Source organism: Chlorocebus sabaeus, chromosome 11, assembly GCF_047675955.1.
Source record: "Chlorocebus sabaeus isolate Y175 chromosome 11, mChlSab1.0.hap1, whole genome shotgun sequence".
Taxonomy (NCBI): Eukaryota; Metazoa; Chordata; class Mammalia; order Primates; family Cercopithecidae; genus Chlorocebus; species Chlorocebus sabaeus.
In genome coordinates this window covers 85424957-85437539 of record NC_132914.1, presented here as the reverse complement: position 1 = coordinate 85437539, position 12583 = coordinate 85424957, and the positions used below count along the sequence as shown (strand labels likewise).

The 12583-nt window shown below is 33.8% G+C and overlaps 1 protein-coding gene across 6 annotated transcripts in view; it reads right to left on the bottom strand.

The window, feature by feature from the left end:
* TMTC3 (transmembrane O-mannosyltransferase targeting cadherins 3) overlaps positions 1-12583 on the bottom strand; it is a 58034-nt gene that overhangs the window by 25657 nt on the left and 19794 nt on the right. For 4 of the 6 annotated variants that reach the window (XM_037996747.2, XM_037996748.2, XM_073020988.1 and 1 more), the window contains 5 exons: positions 12229-12344; positions 11608-11780; positions 7975-8227; positions 1383-1531; positions 91-186 (listed from right to left, as the gene is read on the bottom strand). In XM_037996747.2, the coding sequence (XP_037852675.1) occupies positions 91-186; positions 1383-1531; positions 7975-8227; positions 11608-11780; positions 12229-12344 (787 nt within the window). The remainder of the gene's footprint in view (positions 1-90; positions 187-1382; positions 1532-7974; positions 8228-11607; positions 11781-12228; positions 12345-12583) is intronic. The other 2 variants (XM_037996749.2, XM_008004196.3) reach the window with 1 other exon arrangement.

The following is a 12583-nucleotide window of genomic DNA, read 5'->3' as shown; positions in this document are numbered from 1 at the left end:
TAAAAGGCATAGTAAAAGTGACTCTTCATTAAACAGAGGCAAATTACTTATACAACTTTAGGTTAATTATTTGAAGGCTCAATTCCTCACCTATAATCTTTATGATCTTGTTTAGTGTTAATAGTCTCTGAGTCTGTGTTTTTGTTCCTATAACATGGTTTAATTTCTTTCATTTTGATAGATCCACTTAATTAGGACACATGAGTATGGATGAGAAAGAACATGGTCATTAGAAGCAGTAAGATGTAAATCTGAAACAAGACTGTTATTTACTAGCTGTGTGATCTTGGCTTCAATGTTCACATCTGCAAAATAGACTTAAGAAGTGTCAAGATTAAATGAGAAAACAAATCTAAAGTGTTTATCATGGTCCTTGGTACATGGCAGGCATTCAAAAATGGGTAGTGATTATAAATGGATATATGGGTAGAAGCTAAGAGAAAAGGTTTGGTAGATGGCAATAAAAAATTGCAGACATGGATGAGATTATCTGTGGAACACATGCAGTGTGAAAAAAGTGGCTATAAGACTTTGAAAAATGTAAATATTCAAAGAGCAGGTACAGCCAGAAGAATTAATCAAGAGAAACACTTTTTACAGACACTAGGGAAATGAATTTTAAATTAAAAGAGTTGACTTAGTTTAGCTACTAGGAGGTACTTTGTTGTATGTTTAAGGGTGAAGTGGAGAGAAGTCAGAATTCTGTGGGGTGAGGGGTGACTAGAAAATGGGAAAGTGAGAGAAGTGACTATTTCTTTTTCAAGTTGTAAATTCAAAGTTAATATTATTATATCAGTATTACTTGACCTTTAACGATTTGCTTGATTTGATAATTTTAGTGCCACAGCTTAAGTATACAATGAGATAATAACTATAACAATGATAGTTCCTAAGCATATATAGGGTGACTATGCTGTTCCTTAACTGTTAGTCTGAGGCAACTAGGATACAAAGATTATAATGAAGATAGTGATGATAGCAAGAAATTATAGATTGCTTACCATATGAATTTTATATATATTAACTCAATATGACTCACTTAAGTAGGATGACTATTATCTTAGTTCACTGAATATGGAAGTGGCAATGGTCATTTGTGACTTTATTCTCAGTAACATCCTTGTTTTCATTTGGGTCTGACTTAAAGTGTGTTCTGTCTCAGGCTGTAAAATCAAATTGCATAAAATGGGGAAGAACACAGAATAAGTAGGTGCTGGGGAGCTTTCCTAACTTGTCTTACAAGGCAAATGTGGAGGTTATGGAGATGAAAAACCAAAAGATACAAAAGCATGACTTAGAAAACTGAACTAAATACTTAAATTTTAAAATGTGTCACACTTAATTCCATAGTAAGCATTACATGAACTGACATTTAAATTCACCTTTTTGTTGATATTTTCTGCCATCCATGGGCTACCAAAATACAGAATCCCATGCTGGGAACATATAATACTCGCTCGGCAACAACAAATCCAACTGGAAAAAAAAGGTTCGATGCAGGAATAAACGGTAATGCCATTAAACAAAGCGCCTACAAAAAAAAAAAAAAAAGATTTAATAATTTATAATAAATTTATAATAAATTAAGAAATACATGGGCATCTGATACTGGAATTCAAATATTTTATCATTTAATTTGAAGAGTGTACTGGTAAACTATTTTTAATAATACTGTGAAGAATATTAATTTAAACATAAAGAAGGCAACTTAGGCATTAACAAACATCAGGATGTATGTAAGCAAGGTGAAATGGAAATCTTGAATTCTAGAAGTTATAATTACAGGATATCTATGAACTTTCTTCAAAAACAAGATTTCTAGGTGTGCTTGGAAGTGCTTATTCCTTGAAATTAAAATCTAAACCATTATAGCATTTTAAATTTGAGAAGCATAATTAGCTATATCTCACTGGTTTTCTGTAAAGAATATGCTTGCGTAGTAAAATATACAAACTTTAATGTAAATATTCACATCTTTAAGCAAAAATTAAACAATAAAGGTTCATCCAGTTAAATAAAAAGTGGAAGTACTTTTTGAAATTGTATCTAAAATAACACACTCAAACAACTCAATCGTAAGAAAACAACCCAATTTAAAAAATGGGCAAAGGAGATAAACAGATATTCCTCAGAAGACAACATGCCCATGGCCAACAAGTATATAAATGTTCAACATCACTATCATTAGGGAAGTGAAAATTAAAACCACAATGAGATATCATCTCACACCTGTAAGAATGGTTATTATCAAAAAGGCAAAAGATAACAAATGTTGGCAAGAACGTAAAGGAAACACTTGCACAGTGTTGGTAGGATGTAAATTAGCACTGCCATTAAGCAAACAGTATGGAGACTCCTCAAAAAATTAAAAATAGAACTACCACGTGATCCAGCATCCTCACTACTGGGTACAGATCCAAAGGAAATGAAATCAGTATGTCGAAGAGAGATCTGACCTCCCCTGTTCATTGCAGCATTATTCAATTTACAATAGCCAAGATATGGGAACAACCTAAGTATCCATCAACAGATTACTAGATGAAAAAAATGTGGTACATATACACTTTGGAATACTATTTAGCCTTAAAATAGAGGAAATCCTGTCATTTTGACATGGATAAAACCAGAGGACACCATGTTAATAGAAATAAGCCAGCCACAGAAATACAAATAACACATGATCTCACTTGTATGTAGAATTTGTAAAGGTTGAACTCACAGAAGTAGAGTAAACGGTGGTCACCAGGGTTGGAGGGAGAAGGATGGGGAAAGGTTGGTAAAAGGCATAAAACTTCAGTTAGGAGGAATATAAATTAAACAAATAAAAATTTTACACATCTAACTATGTGCGTGTGGTAAAAATAAGATGATAATGAAATATGCTAATAGGTTTTTCAACAAATCAAAACTACAAAGGCTGATTAAAAAAATTTAAACATGTCAATTTTTACAACTTTACTACTTTAAGGAACCGCATGATATTGGAAACTGAGGGAACAAAATCAGGTGTTGTTCAGACAAGACAGCAGACTACTGTACCTTAGCATTACTTCACATAACATCCTGAAAGGTTAAAAATATTTAACTAGAAGCTTGGTGTATGCATAAAAATAAAACTGACCCCCTTTAAATCAACAGTCTTTCATTCTATAAGAATTTCTAAAATTATTAATATAAGACTGAACAATGAAATGAAACATCATAAAATTTTTAGATTTCTTACCATTCTGAAAATGGGATGACATGTGGTTTCCACATTATACACCCACAAAACACTAGCACATAAATAGCTTGTGAAGGAAATAAGTTTGGTCACTATTAGGAAATCTGTTTCTATGGACATCTGCTTCCATATTTTGTTACCGTGATTTGTTTTATAGTACCTAATTGAATAAACAAGTTAAAACTTTAGCTTCACAAGTTTGAGACTCTTCTAATGGGCTAAGGTGAAAGAATGTCTTTTTCTATTTGACTTAATTTGTGAAATACAGAGGTATACACATTGAAAAGAATACTCTCTCCACAAATGTTCACACATTAATGATTTGTCATAAGGCAACACTGAATCTGAGGAAAATCACTACCATCAAACTGGTCACCATCATACCAATTTATAGGTCTGACACTTCAGTTTTTTTACATCAAAAAGGTAAGAACAACTAAGAGTGCATAGAATTCACTTTCCATTTCCCAGAGATGCTTGACAAAAAATGTGAAACAGATAAAGTTCCTGAATATGTATGTAGTTCATTGAAAAAAAAAATTATACCTATTAATTCATGGCCGCCCTAAGGCAATTTCATTTGAAGGAATTGTTAAATTCACCCAAAAGTGTATTGTAGACTGATGCATAAGCTATACAAAAAAAAAAAAAAAAAATCTCTCAGGAAAAATCTATAGGTCCTCTAATGATTAACTTATTCACAAGTCCTAATATGCTCTCTAATAATGTATGTCAACCTAGTTAACTATCACTATCTTTTAATTTCCTTCTTCCAGTAATATAAACTGTCCTTAAATGTTAGGATATTAGTAGAAAGAGCAAGGAGTTCAAGACAAATCTGCTTTACTTCTCATTTCCTACATAAGGCAAACCACTCAGTTGCCTCAAGAGTCTTTCTTTTCTTCTTCTTCCTTTTTTTTTTTTTTTTGACAGGGTCTTGTCTGTCATCCAGGATACAGTATAGTGGCATGATCATAGTCTACTGCACCCCTGAACTCTTGGGCTCAAGCAATCCTCCTGCCTCAGCTTCCCAAGTACCTAGGACTACAGGTATGCACTACCACGCCTGGCTAATTAAAAAAAAAATTTTAGAGATGGGATCTCACTATCTTGCCCAGGCTTGTCTCAAACTCCTGGCCTCCATTGATCTTCCCATTTCTGTCTCCCAAGGCACTGGGATTACAGGCATGAGCCACTGAACCCAGTTAGTTCTTTACAAATAAAATGGGGATTAATAACGACTTATATTTTGCTGTTGACAAATATATGACATCTTATCTAATAAGTGCATAAGATGGTATCTAGTCCTTGGTAGGTACTACTTTGTTCTACTTATCCCTTCCAGAGATCTTCAGAAAATATCACCATAAAAAAAGAGCACATTTATTAGGACTATACCAAAAGTAAAGTTATGCTTAAGGCCACAGCTGTTCCATTTTTATATGCATTTTAAATTCAGTTTACATTACATGCATCATTATTTTATTTGCTGAAACCTTAATTCCCCTACCTCTCCTTTTTTTAAACTTTCTTTTAGCAAAACTCCAGCTTTGGATGTATTCTACCATTTATTTCTTTTGTCTGTATTTATCAGAGTGGCAATGCGCTGCTAGAGAAAGTCCCTAAGCTGAACAGATTAATATTGTCCCAGCTACTCGGGAGGCTGAGGTAGGAGAATGGCGTGAACCCGAGAGGCGGAGCTTGCAGTGAGCCGAGATTGCGCCACTGCACTCCAGCCTGGGCGACAGAGCGAGACTCCGTCTCAAAAAAAAAAAACAAAAACAAAAAACAAACAAACAAAAAAAACAAAAAAAGCATGAGCACCAAGTTCACATTTATCCTTAAGACTGTTTAGGATTTCTAGGCTTCTCTGGAAAGTTCCACTCTTTTTTTTTTTTTTTTTTTGAGACGGAGTCTCGCTCTGTCACCCAGGCTGGAGTGCAGTCGCCGGATCTCAGCTCACTGCAAGCTCTACCTCCCGGGTTTACGCCATGCTCCTGCCTCAGCCTCCCGAGTAGCTGGGACTACAGGTGCCCGCCACCTCGCCCGGCTAGTTTTTTGTATATTTTAGTAGAGACGGAGTTTCACCGTGTTAGCCAGGATGGTCTCAATCTCCTCACCTCGTGATCTGCCCGTCTCGGTCTCCCAAAGTGCTGGGATTACAGGCTTGAGACACCGCGCCCGGCCAAAAGTTCCACTCTTCTTGACTGCTTTGAATCTTCTTACTTTTCTCAAACTGTTGACTCATGTCACTTTTAGCAGGCAACTACATTTCCTAATTTACAGGGAAAGCTAAAGCCATAAAACAAGAATTTCTTCAATTTCCTGCTGCTAAACCTACCAACATCCACATTCATTTTCTTTCTTCTTGTAACATAAGGGGTGTCTCTTCTATCTCAGGCCAAACCTGTGCTCCATATCTCCTGCTCCTCATAAACTTCACTAACAATTATTCCTTCTCTAATTTATTAACCACTTTCTAATCAACTGTATTCTTCCTATCTATATTTAAACATGGTCTTGTCTCTCCAGCCTTAAACATCTTTAACAATACATCTTTTAAGCTACCTTCCCTATTCGTTACATACCTCAGGTACAAAACAAGTTCCCATGATCTTAGGAAAGATTTTGTTGCCATAGTATCAAGTAGCCTGCTTAACTAATCAACTTAAGTCCACCACTTAACCAATCAACATTTCAACTTAATAAATATGTTCCTGCAATCCAACCCATCAGGGATATCCGCATTCTTCTAAAAGTCAGCTGAGTAGCTGAGTACTCCAATAAAAATGCTTCTATATGCCAACCAATCAACAGTCTCTCCCTGACATCACTCCCTCCTACCTCTGAAGGTCTACCAATGCCAGATCTCAATGCTTCCCCCAAGCCCTACATAAGATTAGCAGTCTGTTATACTTGAAACCACTGCCTGACTAGCATAGTCTTCCCTTACTTAGGTAGGAAATAAATCAAGTTTATCCCATCCTTTGAAACAGTGAAAGTTAACTTATTCCTACAGGTTATCTATACTAGCTCTCTTCACTTTCTGATCAAATCACTCACCGCACAGAAACAAATGTCCTTTAAGTAACTACAGACTAAAAGAGGTCCAATCCAACAGATTCTAGATCTCACTTTCCCCTTTAAGAGCATCTGTTAGTGTTAACCGTTTGGTCTTTCTTAATACACTTTCCTACCTTTCTCTTCATTTGATATGTCTCCTATTTAGGATCCTTCTCTTCAACATCTAAATATAGGAGTTTCTCAAGACCTAGTTGTAGATGTCTTCTCTTTTCACTGTATTTAGCCCACTCAACTGTTTCCTGGGGAGAATTAACACCAAATACTCTAAGGCTTCCATTATGAGTATGAGTGAACTTCTGTGCATCTAGAATGTTAACAGCTACCATCTCGGACAGAACTGACAAAACCCCAGTTGAGAAATGCTGCTCTATAACCTCATCTACAGTCCACCTTATCTACATCCTGGTTTCAATGACCATCTCCATGAAGAATAAAATTTCTATGTGTAGCTTAAGTATCTTTTATGAACTCCAGACAAAAGGTGCTGTTCAAAATGTCCAACAGGATGTTTCAACAGTAAGGCAAACATGTTCAAGGATAATAGAAAACACAATCTTTCAATCTACTCTGTATCTCAGACATTCAAATTTCTCTAGAATGTAAGTTCTCTGGAAACATGAACTGTGTATTTACTATCAAAACCTCAGTGCCTAAAATGCTGCACTGTACGAAGGGTAAAGTCTGTTTTTAATTAAATGAATAAATCAATCTAGCAGCTACAGCAAAAAATTATGTATCTGCAATTCATTAAACATACTTTCTGACATATAATAAATGCCTGAGAAAATACACTATTGTCTTCAATAAATTTTTATTTTTACTTTTTTGAGACAGAGTATTGCTCTGTCACACAGACTAGAGTGCAGTGGAGCAATCTCGGCTCACTGCAAATTCCACCTCCCTGGTTCAAGTGATTCTTGTCAAGTGATTCCTGTTCAAGTGAATCTCAGCCTCCTAAGTGGCTGGGATTACAGGCATCCACCACCACGTCCAGCTAATTTTTGTATTTTTAGCAGAGACAAGAGTTACACCAGGTTGACCAGGCTGGTCTTGAACTCCTGGCCTCAAATGATCGACTTGCCTTGGCCTCTAAAAATGCTGGGATCACAGGCATGAGCCAACGCACCGGGCCTGTCTTTAATAATTAAAAGCAAGAGAAAACAGAACCCTTACGAGTATGAAATGAGGCAGGGTAAGAAAATTAAAAAAACAAAAAACAGTACAGAAAAATAACCCCACACACACACACACACACAAACTTTTCAAATAATCAGAGTTCTCTGAACATAGTAAAAGCTATCTAAGGGAGTAATAAAAACCACCTTGCTCATGAGAACTGAAAAGCTCTGTATTGCTAGTTGTGTATCTTATATGACGTTCTTCTCTGTGCCAAGAAAACAAATAAAATACAGTATAATCAATTTCTTCAAAAAGTATATAATTTAGTTGGATAAAGGTAAGAAATATTTTATGTGCTAAACATATGTCAAATTATGCCTGCAAATTAACTGTGAATTCTGGGATAACTGAAATACCTTTATAAATTGGGATGCCGTTGAACAAAGGAAGGAATGCTTCTAAAAAGATGGTTTTGCTGAATTAAAGGTAGTTTCTTACTTATTCAACTGAATGTAACATCATTTGGAAAGTTAAGAAAAGTTTCTTACCATTAAAACAGTCTTGGAGGAATCACCAGAGTATCTGAGACTGAATACTCCCAAAGTCCCCAGAAAACAAAAGAAAGTAAATGTGGCCAGATTTCGAATATCTAGTAACGACTCTATAAGTGGTATTGTTCCCATGGTCCAATCACAGCAGAGCTCCGAAGGATTTAATAAAAGCCAAGCATTCACAGGAAGGAGGTAGTTAAAAGTCAGTTGCCTTGTAGGAGTTGGGCTTACAGCAGCTGGGTTATCAAACCTGTATAAAGGATTTAAAAAATGATTACCAATAAAACTTTTAAAATACAGAATTATTTACGTAAAACACTAAACAATAAACATTTTATATATCATCTTCTTAAACAGAAGACACAGATAAATGTTATGTGTAACTCAGACTCTTGCTAGAGTTCAAACTATCAAAACTTTATGAAACATCTACTTCAGAGAAGTGATATTTATGAAGGACTATTTGAAAGGCAAGCAGGTCATCCATTTCTGTTTATTATTAGAATAGTTCAGACATGCATCCTATAATATTACAATACTGCAAAAGTGTTCCATTAAACCTTTTGATTAAAAGTAGTAACAAAAAGTTGTATAAGATTTATTGTTGTATGTGTTGTATGAATCACTTTTGAAAACACTCACCAGTGCTTTCCTACATGAGATATTTCTTTTAGAGCTAAATGTTAATTAAAAATTATGCTTCCTGGAAAAAATTAGTATATTTTTCTCCTATCACGGAGAGAGAAAACCATTATCACCTAGAAGCTTTCTTCCCTCTTTGACTCCTAGGAAGCTGAAAACCAAACTTCTAGTACAAAGTAGTAACTGTGTAGGGCTATGTAACAATTTGTGTTCTACTTTTTTTCTTAGTAAATACTAATAAAAACTTATATCATAGTTTACCTATTCCCAGGCCATGACATATATACATTTCATTAGTTTAGTCTGTGTTCTAAATTTTGTTGGCTATAATATATAGTACTTAAAAGACCCATTTTCTCACTTTAAAATGAGTAAGCCAATGAAAAATCAAGTACTATCACTTATTTGACTTGATTTTCTAAAAACATACCAAATATCTGATAAAAATAAGTACTATTTGAACAAATAATATCATTTCAAAATTTTCATATGGAATCTCACAACTTACATTTTTTTTCAGATAAAAATAATAAATTGTAATTTACAGTTCACATCAAATAGTCAAAAAGATCTTGCATCAGTAGTGAAGTGAAATTAGTCTTATCCTAAATGCTGTTGTGGTTCCACAAAACAAAGCTTAAAAGCAAGACTGGGCTGGGTGTGGTGGCTCATGCCTATAATCCCAGCACTCTGGGAGGTCAAGGTGGGCAGATCACCTGAAGTCGGGAGTTCCAGACCAGCCTGACCAATATGGAGAAACCCTGTCTCTACTAAAAATACAAAAAGCCGAGCGTGGTGGCGCATGCCTGTAATCTCAGCTACTCAGTAGGCTGAGGCAGGAGAATCGCTTGAACCTGGGAGGTTGCGGTTGCGGTGAGCTGAGATCGCGCCATTGCACTCCAGCCATGGGCAACAAGAGCGAAACTCCATCTCAAAAAAATAGAAGAAAAAAAGTAAGAGTGAAAGATAAAACATTTTCCAAGTAACTTAAATGCATTCCAGAATAAAACTCAAAAGTTATAGAATACATTAAGATAAAATTCACAAATGGTATCTGTTCAACAATCACCGGGAATGCAAAGAAGCAGAGAAATACAACCTATAATGAAGAGAAAATTTATTCGATAAAAACTGACCAAGGAATGACATTAGTAGGCAAGGACATTAAAGCAATAGAACTTGTAGAGATATAGAAGATACAAAAGAAGACTCAAATCAGACTTCCTTCTGAAGATGAAAACAGATTCACAGGTAAGAAATAATTAGATGAAATGAAGGGTAGATTAGATATTCAGAAAAAAGACTAGTGAACTTGATATAGCAAAAGAAACTATCCAAACTAAAATGGTTAAAGATTGAGGGAAAAAAACAGAGCATCAGTGCAACAACTTCAAGAAACTTAAATATACTTAAGTGACATACAAGAAAAAGATGAAAAAGAAAAGATGGCAAAAATATTTGAAGACTAAACATTTTCCAAAATTTATACAACATTAAAACCTACAGATTTCAAGAGGCTCAGTTTGACTAAGCACGAGGAACATAAATACATAAGAAACAATGATAAAGAGGAAATATTAAAAAAAGGCATAAAAAAATACACATAACATACATTAGCATAAAGTGGTAAGGATGATAGAGGTTTTCCCACTGAAAACAACATAAGCCAGAAGACAGTAGATTTACATTTTCAGAATACTGAATGAAAAAGTCAGTGTAGAATTCACCCAGAGAAATTATCTTTGAAAACCACATACTTTTAATCAAGAAGTGCTAAAAAAATTCCTTCAGGCAAAAGGAAAAATAGTACCAGATAAAAATCTTACCTAACAAAGGAATAAAGAACACTGGAAATGGTGACTCCATGGTTAATGTAAAATACTTTTTTATTATTTAAATTCCTCTAAGACAATTGTTTAAAGCAATGTATGTTCAAGGAAAACATATGCAAACTGCACAAAAGCTAAGTTCTTACATATATAAAATGTATATTATATATGATATTTATACTATATATACTGATATTTTTCATTTTATACATATATTCAAAATTAGAATATTCTTGAAGGTAAATTGTGATAAGCAGAGGATGTTCTAAAATCCCTAAAGCAACACTAAAACAACCAAGATTTATAGCTAATAAGCCAACAAGGAGATAAAATGAAATATTAAAAAAGGATCCAAAGGAAGGCGGAAAGAGAAAAAAAGGGAACAAAGAATAGATGGGACAAAGATAAAACAATTTTAGCGAGATGACAGATTTCCATCAAACTATATCAATAATCATATTAAATATAAATCATGATATATCCCATCTAAAAATCAGATTATCTGACCAAACAACAAAAGACCAAATTGTATGCACGCTACAAGAAATCTTTATACATAAATCATAGACAGGTAAAAAGTAAAAAGATGGAAAAAGATACACCACATAACACTAACAAAAGATAGCTGGGATAAGAAAAAGTGAATTTCTGAGTAAAGACTATTACTAGGGATGAAGCTCATTTAATAATGACAAAGGGATCAGTTCCTCAAGATGACTTAACAATCCTAGTTCTTTATGCACCTAAGAGCAGAGCTTCAAAAACATGTAAAACAAAAACGGATAGAAGTGCAAGGAAAAACAGCGAAATATACAAGTACAGTCAGAGATTTCAACATCTCTCTCTCAGTAACTGACAGAATGAGTGGACAAAAATCACTAAGAATAGAGGAGACTAAATTAACACTAACCTTAACACTTAACCAGTTTGGGATGGGTCATTCATTATCTTTATTGTGGGGGCTTTAAGGGTGTATACATATGTCAAAACTTACCAATCTGTAAATTTTAAACATATGCAGTTTAAAAAATACGTTAATTATAGCTTAATAAAACTGTTAAAAAACAAAGTAAATAAAATACTTTCTGGAACATTTATGAACATTAAAATCCAAAGTTAAAAAAAAGAATGCAGAAAACAAAGAACCAGAATTTCATACCTGGTGAATACTGGAAGTTGGGATTGAATAACCTGGACTCTAATTACAACAAGTAATAACGTACTGAACATCAAGACAATGAGTTTTACTAATGTCTGTAGCATAGAAAATGGAATGCTACCCTTTCCACGGAGAAACTGTCCAGCAGTAGTACATAATAATGGCAAAGTATACTGAAAAAGAAAATAAATGTTTTAAGCAACAATAACAACATATCTCAATGTTTTCAATACTGTAGTACTTTCTAACTGCAAGATTAGATACAAGTATAATTATGAAATTAATGTGGAAGAATGTGTGAAGCTAATAATGAATAAAACTGAGCTCAACAGTCTTACCCAACAATGAATTATACTGTACAGTATTATTGCATCCTTTTCCAAGCTGCCTAATGATTCCATTATTGAAATTTAAAATACAGTTCTTAAAACACTGAAAGTATCATAAAATGTTAAGTAATTTTCAGTAGATATGAGGATAAAACATGATTTCTAGTATTATTATTGGTAAACACATTAATTTACATAATGATACGTTTAGAAAATAAAAGTAAATAAAATCTGATTCAATTAGGATAAAACATATCAATAAGTAAATTTATATATTTATAGTTTGGCTTACCCCCTGGGCAATAAACACTTCATACACACAGCAAATTCCTACAACTGTTATTCCTTGTTCTTTACATAATGTTGCAACAGCCACTAAAAACACTGTCAATGCAATTGGAGTCCACACTGCAATTTGAGAATAGAAAAGATAAAAATTCAGAAAACAATTTTATAACACGAAAAAAAGATATTTTAAACTTTACTTGTGATTCCATATCCATATGAGTGCTATTTCCCATTAATTAATAGGACATACTTTAAAATACTTAAATTTTATAATTTTTGCTTTACACATTCAAAGCAAAATATCAACATGTATAATTTGAACTGAAATTTTTTACAGAGAAAAATTATTTAATCAAATA